This window comes from Idiotropiscis lumnitzeri, chromosome 3, assembly GCF_059441095.1.
Source record: "Idiotropiscis lumnitzeri isolate Australia: NSW breed Sydney's pygmy pipehorse chromosome 3, RoL_Ilum_1.0, whole genome shotgun sequence".
In the NCBI taxonomy this organism is placed as follows: Eukaryota; Metazoa; Chordata; class Actinopteri; order Syngnathiformes; family Syngnathidae; genus Idiotropiscis; species Idiotropiscis lumnitzeri.
The window spans coordinates 13,419,227-13,444,930 of NC_142393.1; the positions used below are offsets into that span (position 1 = coordinate 13,419,227).

Here is a 25,704-nt window from a genome sequence, read left to right on the forward strand (position 1 = left end):
GTGGGCATGCATAATTTTGTGAGGCCTCCAAAAAAGGGGAAAAAAAGGTCAACTTTTGAACATTTATTTGTGATTCAACATCATCACACACCAGAGACACACAAAGCCAAGAGCCCTTAAGACATTCCAGTGAAATAACGCACAAAATCCAATAATGACAATGACACAAGTGTAAACCTGTCAAAGAACACACTAATAATGTAAACTTGTTCGTAGTGATTTCAACACTCTAATCCCATTTGGGGTTCACAGTTGTGCTCCAATGCCAATGCATCCACAAATAAAACATGATGCATAAAAATAATGCAATAAGTTCTGCCATTCAGACTCTGCATCATGACCAAAACGGTAACTCAAAGTGGAACACATTTGAGGCACAAAACACAAAAAAGGCAAATACTACAGAAATCCTGAAAAATACATCAGTCACAAAATTTCAGTTAGAGCTCAGAGACTGATTCTTTTTTGTTCAATTATAATACAGAAATAGCTTCTTTTTTTTTTTTTTAAATAATTATTATTGCACAGAAAAGAAGCTTCAAAAAGCTTCAATGGCCGGCCTAGTTTACTGCATCATGTCCTTTATTCATTTGACAACACTCTTCAATTGTACACAGCATTTAAACGTATCCATGTTGCTTTTACCGAACTTTCAATTCAATTAAAAAAAAAAAAATCGTATTTACTTACCCTGCCATGTCATTGTTGTTTTGAATGTGGGTTGCATCAATATCACCTTTCCCAATAACCCCTTTGCACTGTTAATCAGCAGAAATGTCGTCAACGTTCTCAAACTGGGATATGGTGAGTGCTGGGGGAATCAAACTCATAAGTCGTTTTTTTTTAAAATAGTTGCTACAGTAGTCAAAAATGTCGGTAACTATGTCAAATAAATTGCCAAGTTGGCAACACTGATTGTGCTCTTGTAAACCGGGGAACCCCTGACTCAAATAACGGCTGTGCATTTCAAAAATTCAAGTTCTCTGTCGCTGATCAGTAAATGTCACATTGCAATGGAAAAACGTGATTTTTTTTTTTTATTCAATAAAATCTCACCCTGGCTAAATTTTCAGGCATAGGGATTTTTTTTAGTTGGGAATGGGAAACTTCCATCTGGAAAAGACAGAAGGATAATAAGTGTGCAAGTTGAATTTCCACTTGAAGGAAGAATTTAAAAAATAAAATGAACAAATGTTTTTTGTTTTTTTAACAATTGAGGAAAAGGCGCATGTGATGTAAATGTATAGTTGATTAAAATAAGGACTGAACATTTGGGAAAATAATTTCTTTTCACATTATTGCTTTTTCCGATTTAATATGCCATATTATTTTTTCAAGGGCCCTTCTCATATATTTGAAATGATAAACAAATGCATTATTTGGGGAAATGTATACTTTTTATTGCAGAGGTTTACCCACGAGATTTGTTTTCTTTTGCTGTCCTGTATTTTTTTTCTCATGGGATTTTCATGAAGGTGTTTGCTTACCAAGTTTACTCAATGATATGCAATTGTTCTTAACTTTATTATTATTATATTTTTTTTTAACAATACACTGCACAAAAGTTTTGCTATTTATCATACTTATTTGTGACAATATTTTGTCACTTCCAGCCATAAGATCACCAATATGACATTACAGATTGTAACAAGAATTATGTCAATTTTTGGGCAAGTTACCATAAGTAGAACGCAACTTTTCCTTCAACTAAAATGTTATAATGTTCCCTCCATTTTGTGTCTGCCACTTTCTTCCTAAATTGTCCTTTTAAACTACGTGTACACCACCCAACGCCATCTGATGGACACATAACACGAAACACAAAAAGGGCTCAGGCAAGGGTTCTTTGCCTTGCAGAATGAATTTGGCACATGACGACTAACTGCCCCTACCACCCCATCCTAGCCCCGAGCAAGGAGACCGAGTCATTTGAGAGCCTCGTCCGTACTCTTGAACATGAGGATGGCGTTGGAAATCTTGAGGGCGGGGCCGAGTTTGACGCTCATGATCTTCACGATGTCGGCCTGAGTCAGTAGTAGGAAGGCCTCGCCGTCAATCATCTGCGGTGGGACGGGGTTGAGGTGGGGATGGCGCACACAAACAAGTAGTTGACATAACTTAAGAACTGGAGTTGAGCATGAGAGGTTTTGAAATCATGTTTCAAAATAATCTTTTTAGACAGACCTGTTCAATACAACTTGAAGTCTTTTTATTTTATTATATATTTTTTTTACATCATTTTTATACCACGGCACCAGTGTTGTTTTCCTTAACGATAGTGATGATGAAATGACTTCAAGGAAGTCTCTTTTTTTCATGAGGTGACAAGCAAAAAAGTGGCTCTTTGAGGAATTAATCCTTACGACTTGTGGAAGGTTTAGTTGATGAGATGAGACGAGACAGTAATGTTAATTGGTCAGACGAGAGACACAAGGACGCACTACATCTTCCGCAAGGGGAGATCTTGCGGTCTACCAGCCAATGTCATGGAGGGACCCAAGTGAGTCTATTTGTTTCTGCAATGTCAAGCATGGCATGCCGTGCTCCGACCGCTCTGATTTTAATGCAAATGAGGGATGCAGCTAAGATTGACTGGGAAAAGGCTAGTTCCATCCCACAAAGGCGCACAATGGCGCAAACACAACACCTCGTTACACCCAATTTGACCTGTGCAAAGTCTGGCAAAATACCAAGAGAAAGAAAACTCCACCCATGCACAGCATTAGACTACACTTTGACCCAGTTAAACTTGTGGTAAGAACGAAAATAGTAAACATTGTCAGAAGCTAAAGTAGTAAACTGTGGTATAACCTCGGGGATGTTGTGATCAAGAGGCTCGCTCTACTGTACTGTTATTGGTCATCATACCTCGTCTTTAAAGAGACGGGCCTGATCCTCGCAGCCAATTAGATTATGCACAAAGTTGAAGACCTAAATTAGAAAACACAAAGCAGATCACATTAGTTAGTAGAAATAATCAAAGTTGTAGTCTAAGGCAAGAAATGAAAAATCATTATCTCACCTCCTCCACACTCCAAGCCGCCACCTGACTAGCGGGAATGCCAAGGACGCCAGGAAGCAGTTTACAGTGTTGCTCCCAGCACAGAGACAGAGTGCGGTCTGACTGACCGCTCAGAGCCGACACAAACAACGATGGGTAGACACACTCGGATGAAATGTCTGGTGACCAAAATACAAATTAAAAAACATACTTTCATTAAATGTTCTATAAATTTTTACTTCATGTACTGTACTCAATTCATAACATTCCACAAATGCACAACCATTATTGTACACCTATCGTACTGTATTTTGCAACACTGCACTCCAAAATGTATCTTACTGTAATATATTTAATTTATAACCTGAGACAATTGGGTTTGGAATTAAGAAATTATTTCCCATTTAATGTCTACGACGACTACTATTACTACTAGTTCTACTACTACTACTATTTATAATAATAATAATTCACTTTATCTCAACCACTTTCATTTTACCGGTCACAATTGACCTGATTCAAACAAGTACAACTAAGGAATACAAACACCCAAAATAAAATGATGCAAAGTAGAAAACACAGGAAACATTACCACCGTTATTTAGCTGGGTGTCAGGTGTGTAACGTTTTACCGGTAAGTCTGTTCTTGACACACTTTGACTGATTGCAAACTGACTGGATGGGCCCAAAGACGGACGAGAACTCACAGGGCGACTAAAGCACTGACGAATGGCCACTTCTGCAAAGTCCTATATATAAACTACAAGCTATGAACTTACTCTGATAGTCTCTCTGCTGGTTCTTCCTATATTTGGGTGGACGTCCAATCCTGCAAAAAAAAAAAATGTCAAGAAAAATTAAATAAAAATAAAAACAAAGGTTCACTCAAACTCTCACACACGCACCTTTACCTGCCACGATAATGTGTCTTCTTGGTTCTCTGGCCAAAAAAGAGACTCCTCTTTGTCTCAGAGTCTGACAGCTCCACCTTGAGCCTGCCTTGGTTGCGCTCAGCTAATGGGCAGCCCGAAACACAGTGATGCGCCGTGAAGCGCCCGGTGACATGACCTGAACCGTCACAACCAGGGGTTGGACACTTCCTGTTTCGAAAGATGGTGTCCGTTTAGTGAATTCTTTTGCTTTTGACAAAAGATCCTGCACATTACCTGCATCTTAAAAATGAATCAAAAGAGTAAGCAAACCTGTTGTGGAAGTTGTACTTGTTGGTTCTGGTGTGGCTGATGGGCTTACAAGGAACAGAAGGAGGGTAAGTGGACTGGACAAGAGTGGGAGGCTCCCTTGGACCTAAGAGAATAGAAATGATATACAGACATACACAAAAACAACTTTGCTGACTTAAAAAAAAAAACGTTGTCGTTCAAACGTCATGACACAACTGCATGCTATTATCACTTTAAAAAAGAATCTTTCAAACAGAAAAACTATATACACAAAGAAAGCTGGGATAGGTTCCAGCATGCCCGTGACCATCGTGAGGAGAAGCGTCTTGGATGAAGGATGGATGTATATAGTGTAGTCCCTTAAGTCACTTCTTCCAACATTCACGGTTACCGTGAGTCTGCTGTGGCTTGATGTCCTGTGGTGGAGGTTTGAGCGGGTGACCGGTGGCCTCACACCAGCCTGCTGGGTGGATGTCAGGGTGATCTGAGTCCATCCATTCATCATAGATGTGACTCCATCCATCATAGTGGATCTGGGGGAAGAACAAACATAGGAGGGTACCAGAACAAAGTTGTTACGCACACACGCACGCACAAAATACCTTGATACGGTGAGTCTCGACTTCCTCCACTGTTGCTACTCTGATGAGCCCGGGACTCCTCTTGTCTACAGCCTCCAATTTCATCTGAGGCTGGAAGCTGTGGGCTGGACGCTGCATGTTTACAGGAGGATAGCATTGTTGACAATCTGCTTCACTTTTCAGTTTCTGACTACATCAGGATATGAAATGACTCTGCCAGCTCAATATAGTTGATGTACACAACAGAAAATTTGCCTCGTGACGTAGGTGACACTGACAGCGACAGCGAAGAGAGACTGCGAAAGTGTATGAAGGAGTTTTGGAGCTGTTGCTTTCTGACACTGAAGAAGAGGGCTTTGGTGAGTTTAGTGCGCAGGAGGTAAAAGATAAAGATGAATGAATTTTCTGGGAGGTTACTGTATAATTAGCCATGTTTGGAAAAAAAAACATTAACTGGTTTTTAAGGTCAGTAAAAGTTTTTAAATGATCCATCTTTGTGAAAAGTTTGCCAATTTCTAATGTTATAACATGGAGACTTGTGGCTAATACAGCAAAGCGGCCAATATATGTACACATTTGTTTTTATGGCTAAATTTTGCGGTTGCGGCTTTTAATCAGGTGCACTTTGCAGAACAGAAATAATGCTAGAATGAAAATTAAGCAATGAAAATTAGACTCCGCTTTTGAATTGTGGTTCATCTTAAAAAACAAACACATCAAAGAAGCCTGGACAAAATGATGAAACCCGTAGAAAATATGACCTTAGAGATATGCTCAACCAAGGTGGGTACTGTAATTAGCCCCTAAGGTTTCTTAAAAACTTGTGCTTGTATTTTTTTAGACTGTAAGCTGCTAATTATTTCCCACGCTTTGAACTATGCGGCTTTTAATGTAATGTGGTGTAATTTTTACTGACAAACTTCAAGCCGTCAATTGAATTATCCAAATTCTTGTCACATCTGTACAATGAAATTCCCAAACACGTCATAGGGGACCAGTGAAACTGTCCATGTGCCATGGACTTAAGTGCACTGCTGCCTGATGAAACTTCTCAGTGAAAGACTCGTGTGACAACAAGTGTGACTGAGAAAGGTTCTGGGATGCTACTGTCTAACTAGCTGCATTTGTCATTGTTCGGGGAAAAAAGCATTTACCGGTGTTTAAGGTATATAAAGGTTTTTAAAGAATAAAACCGGATTGGTTGCCGGTCATTTGTAGGACAATATTAATACCACAAAACAAAAACAAAAAGGGGTGTGTGAAAGAAAAAGGTGAGTTTTGAGATAGTAACATATTCTCACCATTTTAAATGAGTCAGCTGCTACTGCCTTAGAACAAGTCTCACGCAGGTAGTGGGACCAGGAAAACGCACCCTGGTCAGGATAATCTGGAGCAAAACAATTAAATGTTCCCATTTCCATTGATATCGCTTAAAAAAAACTCTTCAGTGCTAAGTGTGTCTTTGTCTACTTTAGGTGCACAGCTCACTAGACACGCGTAGCAAAATGTATGTTAATGCCAGTATATAGTATGTACAGTACATTACATGCCATGTTGATAACCCGTTTCAGGAAACAACAAAATGACCAACATAACGAGAATACGATAGTTACAAGTTAAAAAACTTCAGCAGTGAAACAATGATGTTCTTACCTTGGGGTGGTGTTAAGGGCAGATTTCTCTCCAGGCACCAACCGATAGGATGGATGTATGGACTGGTGGCATCACACCTGCATATGTAAAAACGCATTTAACAACCAGTGGGACAAAACTCTCATTGAAAGACAAACCAAAGGAAGGCACTCAGAATAATGTTAATCATCAATTTAATATGAAAATACTGTTAAAAGTTCTTTGAGTACTTTTATTGTTGACTAGCTTTTTAAAATCATTTTATGCAACATGGTTTATGGCTTCACTGAGACAGTGAAACGTTGAAAATAAAATGAAAAAAAAAATGGTAATGTGCAAGCTGACATTGAGACATTGAAACTGATGGACTTGATCACAGTATGTGGATTTTTGAGGCTCACCAGTAGTCGTACGTGTCGTCCCAATTGTCAAAGTGCACCAGGAAGCGGTCGTCCACTACATCAGTGATAGTTGCTACGCAGATGAGGGAGGGGTTCATGCGATCAACGGCCTCAAGTTTCATCCCTATCTCGAAGTCAAACTTGGTGTCAATCTGTTAGATGGAAGGCATGAATGTTTAAGCAGTAAGCAGGAGAAATGAAACAAATAATAAAGTTGAAGCTGAAAAACGTTTTTCATTCGCAAGATGTGATAACTCTAGAATGTAACAGGGTCTTTTAAGCACTTGTAAGTATTTTGTTTTAATTATATGTTGTTTTTTTTTTTTGTTTTTTTTAATTACGCAAAATATGTTCTTCAATTGCAGCCTCCATTCGCAGTAAGTGGAACATTAATTTTAGTGTGTTCCCTTACTTCTGGAGGTTGATTAGTAATTATGCTTCAGGGATGGGTTCTAGTGTAATCCATAAATGACTGATTAAGTGATTAAATGGCACGTCTTGACAGTTTTGTTCATATAACATGAATCAATATCCTCCATGTAAGCATATTATATCATATTATGAAAGAGTAGGAATTACCCTTCCAGGACTGGCAAACAGCTCTTTGGGGGCCACTTGTGCTTTAGTCATTCTTAAGTAGTTGGTCCATGTAAACTCTTCTTCTTTACAACCTGGGAGAGTGATGATAACGACGGAATAATACGGTGGGAGTGTTGCCGAAATAAAAGCCCAATAAGAAGGCTGTTACAATAGTCGACATTCTAATTGTCTCTTCGGTTGTGGTTTGAGTGTCGATGCTGCTGACCTTTAGGCGTGTGCAGTTTGTGTCCTGTGCTTTCGCACCAGCCCGCAGGGTGCACATCAGGTGAGTTTGCATTCACCCAGAAGTCGTGGCAGTCAGAGTAGCCGTCAAAATGGAGGCGCAGACGGTACCCACACACCTGCATGATGACAGGAGTTAAAAAGCCCCATTGCCACCAAGCGCTACAGTGGAGTTTGAAAGCATTTCAAAATGTGTGCGTATCTTACCTCGGCCACAGTAAGAACAAAGTACATGGACGGGTGCTGTGGGTCGATGCCCTCCAGCTTCATCCCCTGTTTGAAATCGTTCTTTACTGTGGGTGCTCTCTGAGTCTGGACGAAGAGAAAATATTTCACAGAGATTAAAATGTTCAGGTACTTCATTTGTCACATATGCATTTAACCCATTTCTGAAGAGCAGCGGGCGGCAACCGTGAACGGACTGGGGATCTTGTGTGATTAAAAATTACTCAAAGGCTGACTGCAAATGAACCACAGGAAACTGGAAAACCTGCACCGGCATCGGAAGAACATGCAACTCCACACAGAAAGACCCAAAAGTCAGCCATTAAGAGTTATTCAAAGAGCATCTAATTGCTGGAATGCAGCAGTGATAAATAACTATTAGGGGTGGGCGATATAGAAGTACATCGTCATTGATATTATCATCAACTTACTTTTGTGTGTAATATTACATTAACGAGTATTAATATTACTTAAAAGAAAACACCAATGGTTCCAATGATTGGCTGCAAAGTAGGAGGCAATGATAAGTCGTCATTCTGCCAATCAGCGGACAGGATTCAGTCATGTGACTCGGTGGCTCAGTCGAGCGCAAGAAGGCATTGTTTCAAACTGAGTAAATGAAGAAATCGAGGGTCTCCCATCAGCCTGGGAAGGATTCATAACAAAAAAATGCTTGCAATGTCTCATATCTCAGTATGGTTAAAAGTGAAGACAATTTGCAAGAAAAATGAAGTCAACGTACATAATTTGCCTTCTCGGGCCACATAAAATTAGTTCATGATCCGGATCTGGTCCCCCAGACCTTGAGTTTGACACCAGTTGCTTTAGTCACGATGCAGTAAAACTTTAGATGACATGCTACCATAACATAAAACAGTCAGCGAACAATTAAGATGAATCCCTGAAGGGGTTAACGATTGCAATGATTACAGATGTCATTCACCATGTAGCATTCTAGGAACAATGTGGAAAGGTACCTCTTGGAAAAGCTTTTCAGGCGCAGCAATAGTTTTGGTTTCTTTGAGATACAGAGTCCACGTCCACTGCTCCATCTTCATGTCGCCCCCTTCAAACCAAAGTGGCAAAATTATGGAATGTTCATTGCAGGACACCATCAGAACTCAGACTAAACTCAATGATGTTGTTTAAGGACGTAACATCAGATATTTGGGCTAATTGTGGCATGCTTGCTAAATGAATATACAGTGTACAGTATGTAGCAATAAGCCGTGTGACTTCACTCGTAGCTTTGAAGCAGCCTTTTTCTACTTTTAGCACAAGATGATGGAAAATCAACACAGATGTCTAAATATGGTCGTCTTCTCTCTGCTCGGCACTCGGGCATACAAAGCTTCAGAAGTTGATGACCTCGACTCACCTCACTGGTCAGACCGCAAGTTCCACACTATTAAGTTTACGGATTACTGCTACTAATACTAATTAGTAACATTTTGAGCATGTTAGTGAGACATCTTGTATTCAGTTTTAATAATTTTTTGGGACATTTTATTCTAATGAAGAAACATTTGTCAGTTATATAATTAATATTATAATATTGAACAGGACCTTAGCTGAGATTTAATACAACCCAGAACCTCTTCTTTGTCAGGCAGACACACAAACCACAACAACACCATGCAGGCCTATTGATGAACATTTGAACAAACATTAATAAACATAAGCTCTCTGTTGGGAGAAATGAGGTTATGAATTTGTAGACAAACAGCTTAAAATGGTAATCAACCCCACCTCCTCTGATGTATCTGCCATCTGCTTTCAGATCTTCCATTTTGTCCTCCTAAAAAAAAAAAGATTCAATACATTTGTGAAGCTTTTCCAACAGTATTTTCTGCAAATGAAAATGTATACACATCAAGCTGACAAACTGCAAGTTAAGGTTAAATATGCAGACAACAGTCAGCAAATGGTCCTTTCTTCCTCATTTATACTCTTTTACAATGTAGTTCTCCTTACAAGTTTTACCAATCAGAATACTGGTGTTAGCTTTTAACAGACTTAAAGGAAACTACAACACATTAAGTACCTGTGAACATTCATGTATGGTGAGACTTTTGCATGTGCACCATTATAACAACACCATGGTTTAAGTAGTATGGATAATGTGACAAACATGAACATTTCTTCAAGCTTCTGATTCGTTCAAATATTTGGGTTTTCTCCGGGAACTCCAGGTTCCTCCCATATTCCAATTCTTGATACTTTGAGTATTTTGACAGAAGCGTCTCACAGGCAGTGCCATAGTCATGCAACCATAATCCATCAATACCAACAATCCAATACATATTGCATTTGCAAAAAAAAAATTCCCACCATGCCCTCCATGTCAGAGTCTTCATCAGAGGCACCCAAATATTCCTTTCTCTTCCTCTTCCTCATGGGCTTCAGCTGATCAAGGTTTAAAGAGGAGACCCTCGCACCAGCTGGGACCTTCTCCACTCCAATGCTCCTCCTGAGGGACCATGGAAGGTGTTTAACTGCCTGTGCCTCCCAGTGAGTGAGTGAGTGAGTGAGTAGGAGGTGCATCAACGTACTTATCTACCATGGGCTCTCTGCGTAGTTCCTCTGTGTAAATCCGCTGAGCTCTGCGATCATGGTTCTGCTGGCCCAGTCCCACCTGGACTTCTGGTTTGACCTGAAGTAACCTCTCTGGCTCCACACCTGCACCGCTCACTGTGACCACAGGAGTTGACACATCTGAATAATGACAAAAATTAACTAGTGAATAATTTCAGATCATAGCCACTCCTGTCTGCATTTCTTTGTGAATACAATTCATACTTAATATAGAGCAGTGATTCTGTTACAAAATGCTTATCCGAGCTATTCTTTTCCGCTCCCTTGCTACTAATGTCTGGTTGATAGTTAAATGTATGTTTAACCTGTCATGTTCCAAAATAAACAAATGAGTGATGATGTTGATTTCTAGTTGTCCCAGGAGCGGAAAAAGCTCAATTGTGGTGTCTGTAATGGCTTACCTGGCTTGTCTGGTGGGGAGCCTTCTGCACTGATCAATCGACCAGAAGTCCCTGCTGCAGGTTCATTGGTGGTGCTGTGGGTTCCTGGTGTGATCAATGTACTTAAGGCTCCTACATCACTGACACAGAACTTAACAACCACAGAAACAGACACGCACACAAACACTATAATTATCCAATTTGGAGATTTATTTTCTTTTATATTGTTATACATTTCTTGCTTGTGTAGTTGTTACTGTTTTAATACATCAAGTTATGTTATTTATTCAAAATGATTGTTGTTTGCTAACATTTTAATGATGTTCAACTTTAGCTAAATCACAGTTAAACCAAATGAGGCAACACAGAAATATACCACAACGCAAATCAAATATTCTCTCAGTACACCTTGAGGTTACTGCCAGGCAGGATGGCCATTCCTTCCTTCCACTCAAGGACGTGGACGATGCTACAAGCCCCCGCCACCTGTGCTGTCAAAGTGGGCTTGACTGTCTCAGCAGCCCTGCCTGCTTTACTTGCATCTGTCACTGCCATGGTTGGTGCCAGCTCCACTTTTTGATGGGCCGAAGCTGGAGCTGTAAAAGAGTACAAACAATGACTGTTTTGCATGAGGGGCAAGTATGCCCACCAACTGTGGCTGATAAAAAAGACAATAATCTGAATTAATTGTGAATTTACTGATGAATTATATATTTGTCTCAAAATGCTAATAGAACTATTTTTGGAGTAATTTCCTTGTCTCTGTGTCTGTCCCGGTCATGCTGACTTTCCTTATTCATTTCTTTGCAGTGTGGTGCATTGAAGTCCTCAGGCCCATGTTGCTAAGGAAACATTAATGTGGGCAACTGGCATGTAACAATGTTTGTAATGCATATTGGCACAAATTGTGCTTAACCTTAAGTGGCCACTTCAGGAGATGGTTTCATTCGCTACAAGTCCTCACAGGGTTTCACATGCTTTTTCAAGGCACTAATCGTCTCTGTTTATAAATATAAAAACATCGCTGATACCTTTGTAGGTTTGGTTTCGCCAACGCCAATTAAAAGAATCAAGTATGGTATACAATGCTTATCAGTAGATACGTTTGACATGGTGTTCAGCAACACTGCAGCTCTCTTTCGGGTTTGGCTTTGTGTTTCCATGAAGTCAATTGCTTATCTGGGAAGAAAACCACAGATCTTTGATTGGAGAAAGTCATTGTGTGGCCAGTTGTATCTATTTTAAAACTGTCACCTCACAAAAAGTGTATTTGGTTCTGTAATTGCACAGATGATCAGTGGGCATGAGAACAAACTATTTGTATGTACATGCAACAAATGAGTCACATTTCTATGATACAGTATGTATCCTTTGAGTCTGTTCAAAGCTAAATTTTTAAGTCGGCCGATCAACTTTTGAATCGATAATTTGAAGTCTGGTTGGGTGTCGTTAGTCGTGTGGCGTACAGAGGGGAAATGGTTGGTCGCTCTTGACTGGATTTGTTGAGCAGATTCATTTCTAGCAAGTCAGTTAAATTCCACCAACATTTCCCAGTGTCCAAGATTGTTTCCCTCCCTGCACATGCAATAGTTGGAGGTTTGGTTCTACAAATGCAAATATTTTGAAACATGCCAAATTGAAACCTTAAGCACAGTAACACCTCAGATCAGAATATAGAGTAAAGTTGTGTGTTACGGTCAGTCAGTACCTCATGAGCACTTCAATAATTACCGTTGACTTTCTACCCATGTGAGTTGGAATTGTACAAAGTACATTGTATCTCCATCTTAGGTTGTAAAATTGTAGTAACACAGCATCATCACCTGGTAGGAGCAGAGCTGTGGTGGTGTGCGTCTGAGGCCGAGCCTTGTTGGCCACACTATCCATCCCACAGAGGAGGATGGCTTCGCCTGGCGAAGGGGCAGGCAGAGCTGGCAGAGCCACGGGGGGACAGTCGGGCTCTTGAGGACACTCCATGTTGACTTTAGCACTCATATTGTCGGCCCTGTGCTTTACGTTGGAGTGCTGCAAAACAATGAGAATAAGTGCTTTCATTGTTATCATTAGCTTCCTTTCCTGATTAAGCAGTAGACCATTTTATTAGCAGATGAAACATGTGACATCCCCTTTGTCTTAAGTTTAAGTTACCAAACATGCTTCCTTGCCTTATAAACGACTAATAAGGTACACGCAAGGTTACACATGAAACCTTACAGAACTGATACAAGCGCTTGAGCAAAAATGCTGCCTTTAACAAATACAATAATCACTTTTAGTGGACAGGAACTTTGACCTTCACCCGTCACTAAGCCAAATTCAGTGGAACATCCAAAGTCAAACGCTTTTTTCATTAAAAAAAGCTCAAACTACATTACTCCATACCTTGAGAAATAAGCGCTTTCTTGTGAGAAAAGAAAAAGATTGCTGAACATGAACAAATAAAAATACATAAATATATTAATGAGATGACTAATGCTCAGGTTTGATTATCACTGTAACCGCATTTTATTTCTACACTGTGATGTTTATCATTGAGATTAGTTTGCAGGCCCAATGCTTAAATTAAGAGACTTGATAGTATTGAGATCAAGTGTAATTCAAGGTCCACAATTAAGTCATGTCACTCACTGTATCAGTAAAAAAAATAATAAATTGATGAGACACCCTCGCCCCAGGCTCCCGTCAACCCAAAGTCACTGCAGGATTTACGAGTTTTATTTTGTACATTGAGGACACACTGTCTGACTTTAAAACAGACATTACCTCCAATAAAATGGACTAACAATAATGGAGACACGTCAATATATTAACTTACCAAGATTATAAGTCTACACATTTCAGTTAAAATGGCGGATCATGTGGAAAGCTTCATGCTAAAAACCCGTACCGAAAATATTAATACGACTTTTTAAAAAATGAGCGGTGAGACGTATTCCGGTAACATTTATTTATAAGATTTTTTTTTTTACCTCATAGTAACGTCCAGCGTTTGCGTGTACAAAGGACACAAAGCGTTTTGTACCATTTCAACTAATTAAATCAATTACGACAATTAAACCGATGCCATTTTCTTAAATTTATGCTAAAAGCTTGGTGGGTGATGGTGCCCTTAATAAAGCTAAAACGTCTGACCGCCTGAGAAAACCACAAACGGGAAAAACGTTTATATTAAATCAGTTGTTACCACGACGGCATCTCACATCCACGCAAGACATCACTAAACGTTGAGCTAATTCGCCGCTGCGGTTCAATTTTAGAAGTGAAAATTTGGGCTTACCAGCTCTGCTCTCCTGCGGCCCCCGGCCTCTCACTGCGCATGCGCGGACGCATGAAGCAGTCGACACTCCAATGGAACCACACCGCTTTGTGACGGTCCAAACAGGATTCATTTGCGCTTATGAAGTTGCCTAAAAACAGCATGTGCGTTTTAATCTCTGATCAAGCCTTATTAGTGAAGGCGTGCTTATTATATTAATATAATTAGCTGGGTGTGGATCACATCGACACGACACTAAAAGCTTCACAGACCAACACTAGAGTTTAAGACCTTTAATAAACATACATAGAAAAAAATACCAGTAGAGGGGAGGTGCCAGTATAAAGGAAAAAATGCATACGTGTATTTCATAAATCAGGAGTTTAAGTCTACAAATAGACCTTCCAAACGCAGCTGTATTTGAGTTCAACGGTAAGAACATTGTTACACGTTCCTTTTAACACAGTTCAATGTAGTAAGTAGAAAGTAAGTGAAAAGGGAAGAAAAGACATACTACACAAACGCTTCTGAAATGTCATACTTAAGTACTGTAATTCAGACAAGAGTCCACTATGTACCGTACTAGTGGTGTTTCGAACAGGGTTTTTTTAATGCAGCCGATTCCGATGCCAATCATGCATGACTGAGACTGGCCGATACTGATTCCGATCACATGCACTAGCTGCAAATTAAAGGGGGAGCAGATGCTACACTTGCACACAGGTTGCAAAGTACGAGCTGCGGGTGACTCAGTTTTGTGATAGGCAATGATCGGCATGTGCCGATCGCATACTTTTCTGCGGAAATCAGACGATCACAATCGCCTATAGATCGGAGCACCGCTATGACGTACATAGGCTTTGTCAACTGTAGTTCCAATGAAACCTGACCATTCTCCATAAAGGTACACGTTTTGGGAACAAGACCAATGCATAAAACAAGCACAACCCAGAAAAATCAAAATAAAGTTACTTTGTTTGCACATCTATTTGGAAGCCAGGTAGATGTGTAAGGCCCAGCAAATAATGCAGTGAGTCGTTCTTACTGCAGCTAATAACAAAAAAGGATTTAAAGGCTATGTGGACAATTAGGAGCACAGAAACCATAATGTCAACACTGCTTGCTATGTACAGCAAAGGACTGGCACTCTCTGTGAATTCTGTACTAATCCTGAGAAGCCGATCTAGATCGCGAACGAGATCTAGAGCGGGAGGCCGAGCGCCTCTCTCGGCATGGGGAACGTCGGTCGTCCTCACGCGGGGAAGGAGAGCGGGATGCAGATTTGGCCCCACGCTCATCGTTCCCATTCTCTACAGGGGAGGCCGAGCGGCTGCGGGACTTCTCATGAGCCTTCTCCTTGGATGGCGAACGGGAATCCCCGTCAGACTTCACTTTGGAACGACTCTTGGAGCGGGACTTTGATTTGCGCTCTGGGGATCGGGACTTGGATCGCGACTGGGATTTGCGGTTGCAAGAGCGTGACTTGCTCTCGCGAGACTTGGAGCGAGATGTCCTTCCAGATCTCTTGTTGCTACGTGAACCAGACCTGCATGGAGCAAAAATGCAAAAAGTGGCTAAAAGGAGACAGACTTTCTGATGTACCCCAACTGCACTTATTTTCTCCAGTATATGAACATTTCAAAATTTAAAGACACAAAAGTCGCATGAATCTGGAATTTTCTGTATTTGGGAGAAAACATTGATTTATGTTAAAATTGCACACACCATCAGGTCACATTTGTGAATATCTTTACATCTTATACCGTACCACCCTTACTTATCTATCTCAAGAGCCATTTTGCCACTTGCTGTCACCTGAAAATTACACCACAATTGCTTAGGTAATAACCCAATGACGGCTTAGTTTGCAAACGTTAGATGACTAAACCCGGAACACGCGAGCTGTGATCTCGTTACCTGAGCAATTGTGATGTCTTTTTCAGTCGACAGCATGTGGCAAAATGGATTTTTCTACTTAATTCATATTCCATAAACACTATGCCGTGTTTAGACGCATAGAATATGGCATAGAAAATATTTCACTTTCTTTCCCCTTTAACACAAAGTTCCTTCAGTATGTCACTTGCAGTTTGAGTCTTTACCGTACCGATCTTATTTACAATTAATGTTTCTTACAGTAAAAGATTATATTTATTCATTTTACCCTGTCAACTATTTGCTTAGACGATCTTGTTTTTGTGGAAATGTCAACTTTACAAAATCCACAGGACAGACCAATATATTGACTTTTCTCACCTTGATTTGGATCTGGAGCGACTTCTGGAGCTTCTGCTCCTACGGCTCCTGCTGCAAGAGCGACGGCGACTTCGAGATCTGCCAAAGGCAATGAATACATTTCAATGTAATAATCCATTGTAGGGATCCACCAAAAAAAGTCGGAGAGAAGCAATCCCACCTGGAACGGCTGCCGGAGTAGGACCTTTGCCGGCGAGGCCGGTCCGGCACCAGACGAATTTTTCTGCCATTGATGTCCGTCCCATCCAACTTGTCAATTGCGCGCTTCAGATCTGACTGGCTGCGGAACTCAATCACTCCCTCATTGGCACGCTCCTTGTGGGCGTCAGCATAAGTGACCTCACCTGCCTGACGCATAAAATCCTGCAGAGGACTGGAGAGTGAGGCCAATAGCACTGACAAAAACTGGTGAAAAGTGACTTGTTGAATTTGTACCTTGAGGTCCTGCCAACTGCAGCGACTGGACAGGTTTTCCACAATCAGACGATATTCTGTACGAACCGGGGGTCCGTACTTGTCTCTGCCTGTTGTGCGGCTCCGGCTGCCGTAACTGCTACCTTCAAAAACAACAGCACGCAGACATCGTCACAAACACCAATGTGGCTTCAAACTTTCATTGGTCAAGGTAGCGATAGAACCTTGCCTGATGTGAGGATAATTTAAGTCTGCATTTAATGAAACAAGGTCACTCTGGTGCCATAATTTAATCACAAGGCTCCAGAGCCACTGTATGAGCTTTAAAACGTTTGAATGTTTGGTGATTGAGCTCTGCTGCAAAGAACACCACCGGAGCTTTCCCCGACAATACAGAGCCTTTTTCTTACACTGCTTTTACGGCATAAAACAAAAAGGACAGTGATGTTCTTTCAATACCTCCAAACCCTGTAACACAGACACAAAGGAGGCATCTATATGGGAGGTTCTTGTCACGATCCAATTTAAAGGTAAGAATGAGGCTAGGTAACAAAAGTTTAGTTTTCCACTTTACTCACAACATATGAACGATTGCAAGTTGATTACTAGAGCCGCTCCGCATGTGTTTGCTGTCAACATAGAAACCAATGGCAATCCTCACCATCACCCCTGGTCTATTGGCAAAAGGCTGATGTCATCATGGCTTCCGGTTAGGTCAGCCAAGGATCAAGAGGGGGTAAAGGTCACACACACATTGTAAAGGTGAAAGCCAAGGCCAAACGGGACAGCCAGTCATCTTAGCCAGTCATCTTAGCCTCAATGGACTCTCAGCCTCAGCCCGCAACTGGACTCTTTCAAATTGAAACATTAAGGACTTTGTTAATGTTAAATAAAAATAGATGTTTAAAAAAAAAAACACATCACATGAGAATATTAGTCTACTACAGATGATTCAATTAAAAATTACCCTGGTGTGGCTTCAGTGACTGTGAGGTACACAAATTCAAAAGCTTTGTTTTTTTTTTTTGGTTTTAAACAAGCTTCTCTCTTGGGCCATAACAACGACTATGATCTAATCAAAAGTCTTTGCTCTCTGGTTCTAAGGTGTGTCTCGCAAATTGTTGTCCCTCCCAAACAAAAGATGACACAAAACAGGTGTAACGAAGTGTGACAGAGTGGCGTGAACTTGACAGGGAGGTGCAACAACTCACAAGTTCTATGATTTAAAGATCCAAAGCAAGAATATGTAAATACAAATCAACTGCTCATACGGGTGAGCACCACATGAAGCAACAAATGAGATGAACACTTAAAACTAAAACAACAGTTCTGTATGGATATGCAAATACAGTGCAACCTCAAAAATGTCAAAACTCTAATGTGATTTTGCAGAGACGGCGGATGGTGTCAATTTGTGTTTGCCGATGTACGCATGCACCACAAACACATGTTAGAATACTTATAGTTTGCATTCTGGAACCTGCTTCCGCAATAGAAGCACAAAGGCAGCAGCAGTGACTGCCAAGTGAGGAGGAAGAGGAGACAGCCAAGTGCCGAAAGGAATGCATTTGTGAATGGAGCCTACTTGCTACTGATTTAACCCAAAATCAGGCCCAGCAGCTAAATTTGGAGCAGGATGAAGGCTGGTGCACTCAACTCAACCATGCCAAGAAATAGGGTGTAGAAATATGTCTATAATTCTTCATCCTTGGGCTGTTTTGACCAAGCATTGCAAGACGCCTGGAAAATACTTAAAATGTGAAATTTTTAAGACATTTGTGGCATTTATTAAATGTCAATTTGCAAGCTAAATCCCAATTTTTTTGGGAGTTTCAATAACACTTGTCAACAAATTTTAAATCAGATTATTTTGTACATTCCTTAACACATTGTTGATGATTAAAATAAACATCTCTCCATATTTTGTTCGCATATCAGGCTTTTGAGATTTTTTTTGTTTTTAAGTTTGATTTATACAAGCTTGAGCATAGATTTTACTATGCATTTAATTAATGGCTATGACATTCCGGGAAGAAAATACTTGAAAAATAATTCATGAATATATCTTACAGTATAAAGTCAAACTAATGTTGAGCGGCTTAATTCGGGATACAAAGATTTTTGACGGTGCAAGCACGGTGAGGCACCGGCCCAACTTTGAGGTTCCACTGTACCAATCAAACAAAAAATAGAAATCATTGGACGTACCGTGACACTACTGCACAATCCTAACTGTGAAATATACCATTCTCATTTGATTACATTAGCAAGATTGCCCTCATGCTCCAAATGAGGCCTTCAGTGAAGTCTGAGTTAGCAAGCGCCACAAAACAACCGAGAAATTCTGTGTGCATTCTACATTCACACCTCCCTCCGAGGAGAAGGGGTCAAGAGAGTTGATGTCATACTGCACTTACTGCGTCCATCACCCCACTGACCCCCACCGTAGCTGTCCCGGTCCCGGCGGGGCCCGCGGGCATGCTCGACGATCACCCTCTCGCCGCACAGATCTTTGCCGTTCAGCTCGTACACGGCATCGTCGGCATCACGGTTGTCCTCGAACTCCACGAAACCGTACCTGATGAGAAGTGGAAAAATACGTGAGGACATCGACTCACAAAAATCTAATTGTGTTCGCTGGGGGTTTTCATCCAGTCAATGTGCTAAACCAGCGTTAGCATCGTAGCGAAACCCACGCGCCATGTTGGCCATGTGGCGTTGGACTAAAACGTCACATTTAAAGTGAGCGAAACTCGCGTACCGTTTTATACACTAAACGAATATGACAAAACAAAACATAATAATATCAATATATGTAAATTACGCAAATCTTGCCTGACAAACTCGCCGAAAGCGCTTCGTGGCTAACAAAAACTGCACGCTTCGGACATTTTGCTTAACGTCGAACCAAACTAGGCCACAGCAAGACTCTCACCCGTTTTTCAAATCCACTTCCAAGAGCTTGCCAAAGCTGCCGAAAAACCGCTGGATGTCCTTTTCGCGGACATGGTAGCCAAGTCGTCCTATGTATACGCGAGGCATGTTGAATCGCTCAAATCCCTTTTCACGAGCTCCTTTCTTGCACCTTGTTAGCTGGGCTGAAGAAAAAACTAAACAACTGCCAACGAAAAAAAATCTGGTCGGTGACGTCAGATTCTTTTCCTCAAGCCTCTGACAACCGAAGACTAGCCAATCAGAGAGCAGCAAACGACGGCTCACTTCCGCAATCAAAACTTCACTTTAAAAGCAAATTTCGATTGAACTCACTATTCGGAAGTAACCTGGTACTGTATATATATATATATATGAACAACCTCCTTCTGAGTAGTCGCAATCGAATTTAGAATAGTTGCAGTTTTCATTTAAGATACTGGTGCAGAGGACGGAACCAACGTGGCGATGGCCCGCGAGCATCCACAGAAGTCACGCCACACCTGCCTGAGTTGTTTATCACATCGAGATCTAAATACCATGAAGTAAAAGCTACAATTCAAATTTTTTGCCTCATACTCATCGATTGAGCTGAAACCCAAATGTCTATACAAGGAAAAAAAAGGAACAAGTATACATGAAGGATTGCTTATCCTGAACATACATGGAGTGAAAAAAAACTAATTAGAATAAGCTTTTCTACATTGACAATTGTTTTTTTTTCCACCCAATTTTTGAATGACCCGGCCAATCTATAATTTGTAAAATTCAAATGCATCCCCTGAGCAAAAATATTCATGCACCCTTTCATACAGACTTGCGGAAGCCGAAACATTTTATTTAGACCAGTTTCAGCTCATAAGAAACTAAAATGTGGGCATAATGTGCTAAGAAATAATCTGTTTTAACAATAGGTTGTGAAATAAATATTATACATTCTGATTTTGAGTGTAGAGGCTCTGAGCACAAACCTAACAGTACTGTCTTTTCCATCGCTAAAGTTGGCGATTCTTGGGTTTTTAGTCAAATAACTATTTGAAGCTGTGATGGTAACAACCAAAACATTTTATGGCTTTGCTGACCTTCACAAAATGTGGTAGATGGGCTTTCACTTCATAACTTTTGAATACACATATACGACACAAGATTTGCCTGACAACTGAGACCATGGATTTGGATCTTGATTGCTGCGTGAAAGAGTGAGAGGACATGACAGGGAACAGTCAACTTTTGATAAATCAGATTTTATTGCAGGAATCAACAATTACAGCAAAAATGTAGAGGGTCAAAATAATCCAAATGTATTAGGAAATGTAGATGTTAGACATCCGACCTCTCGCCCACTCTGGGCAGCACACCATTATCAAACCCAATCCACCTGCACTTCAATGCATTAAGTCCTTTTTCATAATGGTGGAAGCTTCCTGCTGCAGCCTTGACCCTTCTGACAAGGAGTGAGGGGAAGCCAGGAGAAGAGAGGAGGAGGCAAACCCATTCGCGGTGGCCCTTCAGTTGGCTTTGGCGCGGAGCTGCGCCCTCTTGCCCGTCACGGCCTGGAAACCGGTCTTGATGCTAGCGACGGAGCAGCGCGAGTGGCACGTCTCGCACTGCAGGAAATAGAGGCGGGTGTCTTTCTGCAGGATGGTCTCGGGGGAGCGGCATGTGTGGCACGTCACATACTCCTCTGTGGGGTGGAGGAAACGCAAATGGAGTTGAGACATGGTGTACTTTGCCAGACATCCTTAACACTGTATACTTGTTCAATAATAAAAAACAGGCTCCAGTAATTTTTCATTGATGAACATTCCTGGTTGATGCAAAAACGAGCAAAGCTGCTGCTGAAGTTGTGGCTCACAGTAATCCCTCACCTCTTCACAAATTCATCTTTCTATTGTTCACGCTAGGGGAGGGAACGATAATCGTTTGTTTGATGCATCGTTTGTCATATTAAAAAGATTCTGCATTGACTCCGCAGTTAAGAATCGATATTTAAAGTTTAAAAAAAAATAAATAAATCACTGTTGTCTGTCCATGCAAATAGCGCTTATGTTTGTTGGTTTGCACATCCGACATCTGTGCTGAGGCTGAGTTAATACGTGACAAGACGGCGGAGTGGGGCCACCCTCGTTAAAACAAGGTTAAATAAATAAACAGTGTTCATTAAATTACACAATAATCTAAATCAGATTAGGGTTATATACATTTGTTTTTTGTAAATGTTTTGTTATGACAGACATTTGTTACAGCACTTTTTCAAAATTGTGTTGACGCCTCGCCACTTTAATAAAAGTCAATGTGCAAAATACAAATCCTTGTGTTCCTTCCTCGAGTTCCAGAATTATTTTAAAAAAGGTATCAGTGTTTTACATGGACTTTATAGTGGGACACTGTGATGTGATAACTTGACTTACTGATATATCTCCTCAACACATTTTCTATCTGTTTCTGTTGAAATCTTCCTTTGATCACAAGCTGGTTATTACCGTCAATGGAACCGCTGAAAGGACACAAAACAAACAAAACCATCGTAAAACACCAAACACAGACTCAAAAGGGTGCTCAACAACGTTCTGTAGTACTATTGTACATATGTGAAATAAACACTGCAAATGTGGACACTAACCTCGTTCCAAGTTCAGCCAATAGGAAGGCGAGGAGATGTTTGGGTTGACGATGCAACCTGTGGTCAAATGGACATAAAGGTATATTTGAGATATTTCTAGAAGATGAAGGATGAGCAGGAAAGCTTAAGATTTAGGGTGGATGGAGGCTCACAGTTTGCAGATATCTGTGAAGTTAACAAAGGAGGTCTTTTTGGTCCCCACTCGCACCACCTGCGGGGGCTTCATTACAAATTTCCTCTTCTCGCCCGCCACCATGTCGGGGTTCTTTTCCCTCATGATGTTGAAAACTCTGTTCAGGAGCTGGGAGAAATTCGAAGCACAATCCTTTTTATTTTATTTATTTTCTTTTAAGTCGCCTATCGTGACGGTAATGGGCAAAATTTCTGTGAAGATTTATTAAAAAAAAAAAAATAGACTTATTTTTGCATGTTTGTGTTGTTACCTCATCATACGTGTAGTCTCTTTCTGAGCCAGCCCAGGCTGGTCCTGTGGTGGAACTGAATGAAATGCCATCATTGTTTTTCCCCTCATCATCTTCCAGTGCTGGATAATATCATGCAAAAACAATGGCCTCATTACATACTCATAAATAACGCATACAGAAAATAGCATAATTACAACCACACATTTCATTCATTCAAAGAGCACCATTTAGAGTACTCGGGATGCTTTACACGTCATCAAATTGACAATGCAGGGACATCAATAAATAAGGACATAAATGCAAACATTGTCACACAATCGTAAACTTGACACTCCATAAACATTATAACAAAAAATATATTGAATGGGTTTACACGTACAAAAATATGGGGTGTAAGTTATGTTTATTTTTGTTATGCTAAATAGCGTAGATTTTTGCTCTGTGTGCAACTAATTTACTTACATCAACCATATTTACATGAAATATTTGGTTATTATTAGTGACCAGCTAGAACATTATAACAAGAATTATGAGAGTAATGAACCAAAAGGAAAAATTTTAGATTCCACTCTTGAATGGGACGTATTTATTTTGTGCAAGTGGTCTTAATATATTGGCTGCTTGGTATTAACTTTACAGACAGACTTTTCAGTATTAATTGATGTCAGACACGCCTGAAACGTGCTTACTTGCACACTTACAATGTAATTTTGTTATCTGGTTGTTATGCATGCATACTGGTAAGAAATTCAAGAGTATGATTTTGATGGATTTGTGGCCATACGGATTAGTATTAAGTGCATTGTCTTGAACTGATCAACAAATTACCATCATCCTTTTCAAGAGGCTCTCCTTCATCAAAATCGACTTTTTTGGCCTTCTTCTTTTTGGCAGGAAGCATCAGATCTAGGTTGTCCTCGTCGAGAACATCACTCTGCTCTCCCTCAATTTTAAGTTCCTGGATTGAGGAAAGAAAAAAACAAAGGGTTAATTGAAACATGGATGGAATAAAGATGCAAAAAAAAGTAGAGACATTGCTTACTTTCATTCCCTCCTCAATGTCATTATCAAAAACCTTTTTGGGTTTCTTCTTTTTTTTCTTTTGATTGAAGAAGTTCAGGTCATTCAAATCGTCTGATGTTTCTGGGAAATAGGAACGTAACCCTGAATATTCCGGCATCAACTCACATTTAATCTTCATGTGCAGGTGCAGTAGTTCATTTCATAGTTGAAGCATACACGTGTAACATTCTAACCTTTCTTTCTGCCATCATCTTCATCCATGTCGAGGTCCTTGTCCTCACCAGCCTCTGGTTCGGCCTCCTTCACTTCCACCTCTTTCACCTCTTCTCCTCCCACCCCGTCTCCTTCCTCATCAAGCATGAAGGGCTTCTTCTTCTTCTTCTTTTTCTTGGTCATGTTAGGATCGAAAATCATCTGAAAGAGACAAGTGGGAATCTGAGTTAATGCTAATCTTTGCTTCAATATTTGTGGCAATTTTATTCTTGTGTAATGACATGATTAGGACACAAGTGATTTATTGGCAATATTAGCGCTTCTAAAATCTGATGATTTATTTTGGTTCAGTGTTTTATTTTTTTAGACACATTACAACATGAGACAAAGATAATGTCAACAAGTGCCCCCCAAAAATAATCGGCCAAATTTTCTGTGTTGTAATGCTAAAGAAATATTTAATGACAATGTGTTGCAAAACTGTCAAATGTTCTCCATGTAATTCATATTTAATGTTGTAACAGTTAAGGGACCAAAAGCAATATATTTTATTCAGTACATATGTTTACAAATTAAGTGTATTTCAGTCTTGTTTATCCTTATGTTATGAATGCATTCTTGTAAACATCAACATTCATAAACATCAACATTATTACAACTTGTTTCTCATCAATGAATGATGACAAAATACCTAATTTCATATGAATACAATTATACTTTTGCTTGGTAACAGAATGACTTAAGTCAAGTGCAAATTACCATTTTATTTCGACTAATAGTATAATGCTTTATTCTCACTATCCTCATACGATTTCAACTTTGTAAATATATTATACCACAATTCTCTAAATGTCGCGCCTGTTACTTTCAAACAGTTACATGTATTTATTTGATAGCTGCAAAGTCAGCACTTAGACACGAGGAAAAACTATAATAGTTTGGAATATTAAAGCTAATGCTAATGCTAGCTAACTTAGCTCACTGCACATTTCCATTCGGTTTAAGTTCTCCAGCAGCGGTGACAAGTCATATTGAGAAACCAATGTGAAAGGTGGCTTTCAGCACAATGGTGTGGTGTGCGATATAGCAAAAAAGTCAAGATCGCCGATTGCGTTTTGCGTTCTCGCGCCGTTGTTAGCTTGGCACCAGCCATGTGAGACCCACAGCCAACGGGGAGGGGTGCCGAGGCCCAAAGTCATCCTTCTCTCCTATCTGATATCTCAACTCACATAGTTGATGCTAGAATGTCTACAAATTAAAGTGTGTGAAAGACAAGAAAGTGGGTTGACATACCTCGTCTCCGGACATGTTTGCGCGAGGACCGGGGACTAAAACCTGGATACTTTTTGTTTCTCGATCGGTTCTACACGGCAGGTATCTTGCGTCAGCGCTAGAGGCGGTATGCGCATGCGTCAGCGTTGAGTGACGTCACATCAATGCGACGTCGGTTTTCAGTGGCGAAACTACAAAACATACGAAGTTTTACCTGACATTTCATTGTTACTATGCGGTGCATTTATTTGTGGTTGAGTAATGTTACATGGTAAAATAAAAAAATCAAGTTTACATTTTCTCTAAACCTACTGACCACGAAACATACATTTTTGTTTTTACTTTGCACTTCATGTCGATAGACTTGTCAAAAATGCCAATAACTTACTTTGATCAAAGAATTCCCAGTTCCGGACTAAAATGTTGAAAATATCTTCAGTACATTTGATTTAAAAGCAAACAATCCAAACCAT

The 25,704-nt window shown here is 40.2% G+C and overlaps 3 protein-coding genes across 6 annotated transcripts; all 3 read right to left on the bottom strand.

Moving 5' to 3' along the window:
• Positions 1–48: 48 nt before the first annotated feature.
• On the bottom strand, positions 49–14,168 carry l3mbtl1 (L3MBTL histone methyl-lysine binding protein 1). Of its 4 annotated transcripts, none has more exons than XM_088289891.1 (22): positions 14,096–14,168; positions 12,642–12,843; positions 11,227–11,414; positions 10,840–10,969; positions 10,396–10,534; positions 10,175–10,313; positions 9,593–9,641; positions 8,821–8,909; positions 7,826–7,930; positions 7,602–7,737; positions 7,376–7,467; positions 6,797–6,948; positions 6,417–6,493; positions 6,065–6,150; positions 4,785–4,895; positions 4,574–4,715; positions 4,204–4,306; positions 3,913–4,101; positions 3,781–3,830; positions 3,023–3,180; positions 2,869–2,931; positions 49–2,060 (listed from the first exon to the last, which is right to left on the bottom strand). In XM_088289891.1, exons 2-22 carry the CDS (start codon positions 12,811–12,813, stop codon positions 1,926–1,928), a joined length of 2,505 nt encoding a protein of 834 aa, XP_088146017.1. In that variant the 5' UTR covers positions 12,814–12,843; positions 14,096–14,168; the 3' UTR covers positions 49–1,925. The 4 variants fall into 4 exon arrangements, 3 of the variants coding, with proteins under 3 accessions (XP_088146017.1, XP_088146015.1, XP_088146016.1); XM_088289889.1 differs by having other exon boundaries at positions 10,396–10,558; XM_088289890.1 differs by lacking the exon at positions 14,096–14,168 and adding an exon at positions 13,788–14,048 and having other exon boundaries at positions 10,396–10,558.
• A 184-nt stretch (positions 14,169–14,352) lies between these two features.
• LOC148340009 (serine/arginine-rich splicing factor 6-like) lies at positions 14,353–19,903 on the bottom strand. The gene is made up of 6 exons (XM_088291236.1): positions 19,680–19,903; positions 19,162–19,322; positions 16,766–16,887; positions 16,491–16,693; positions 16,331–16,408; positions 14,353–15,620 (listed from the first exon to the last, which is right to left on the bottom strand). Exons 1-6 carry the CDS (start codon positions 19,784–19,786, stop codon positions 15,239–15,241), a joined length of 1,053 nt encoding a protein of 350 aa, XP_088147362.1. The 5' UTR covers positions 19,787–19,903; the 3' UTR covers positions 14,353–15,238.
• A 990-nt stretch (positions 19,904–20,893) lies between these two features.
• On the bottom strand, positions 20,894–25,405 carry eif2s2 (eukaryotic translation initiation factor 2, subunit 2 beta). Its single transcript, XM_088290763.1, has 9 exons — positions 25,253–25,405; positions 23,980–24,160; positions 23,766–23,866; positions 23,552–23,681; positions 22,742–22,842; positions 22,451–22,599; positions 22,299–22,355; positions 22,087–22,172; positions 20,894–21,359 (listed from the first exon to the last, which is right to left on the bottom strand). The coding sequence occupies exons 1-9, from the start codon at positions 25,265–25,267 to the stop codon at positions 21,184–21,186; spliced, it is 996 nt and encodes a 331-aa protein (XP_088146889.1). The 5' UTR covers positions 25,268–25,405; the 3' UTR covers positions 20,894–21,183.
• Between the last annotated feature and the right edge of the window lie 299 nt (positions 25,406–25,704).

What these genes read in the sequence shown, in the direction of transcription:
- l3mbtl1 (XM_088289889.1), bottom strand. Translation starts at nt 12,813, where the DNA reads ATGAGTGCTAAAGTCAACATGGAGTGTCCTCAAGAGCCCGACTGTCCC. An exon ending in TGTTTGCCAGTCCTGGAAGG is followed by an intron (nt 6,949 to 7,375) that starts GTAATTCCTACT and finishes TCCATCTAACAG; the next exon opens with ATTGACACCAAGTTTGACTT. An exon ending in AAGACACATTATCGTGGCAG is followed by an intron (nt 3,831 to 3,912) that starts GTAAAGGTGCGT and finishes TTTTTTTTGCAG; the next exon opens with GATTGGACGTCCACCCAAAT.
- LOC148340009 (XM_088291236.1), bottom strand. Translation starts at nt 19,786, where the DNA reads ATGCCTCGCGTATACATAGGACGACTTGGCTACCATGTCCGCGAAAAG. An exon ending in GCAGTTGGCAGGACCTCAAG is followed by an intron (nt 16,694 to 16,765) that starts GTACAAATTCAA and finishes AGTCCTCTGCAG; the next exon opens with GATTTTATGCGTCAGGCAGG. An exon ending in TACTCCGGCAGCCGTTCCAG is followed by an intron (nt 16,409 to 16,490) that starts GTGGGATTGCTT and finishes TGCCTTTGGCAG; the next exon opens with ATCTCGAAGTCGCCGTCGCT.
- eif2s2 (XM_088290763.1), bottom strand. An exon ending in GCCTCTTGAAAAGGATGATG is followed by an intron (nt 22,843 to 23,551) that starts GTAATTTGTTGA and finishes GATATTATCCAG; the next exon opens with CACTGGAAGATGATGAGGGG. An exon ending in TTCACAGATATCTGCAAACT is followed by an intron (nt 22,356 to 22,450) that starts GTGAGCCTCCAT and finishes ATTTGACCACAG; the next exon opens with GTTGCATCGTCAACCCAAAC.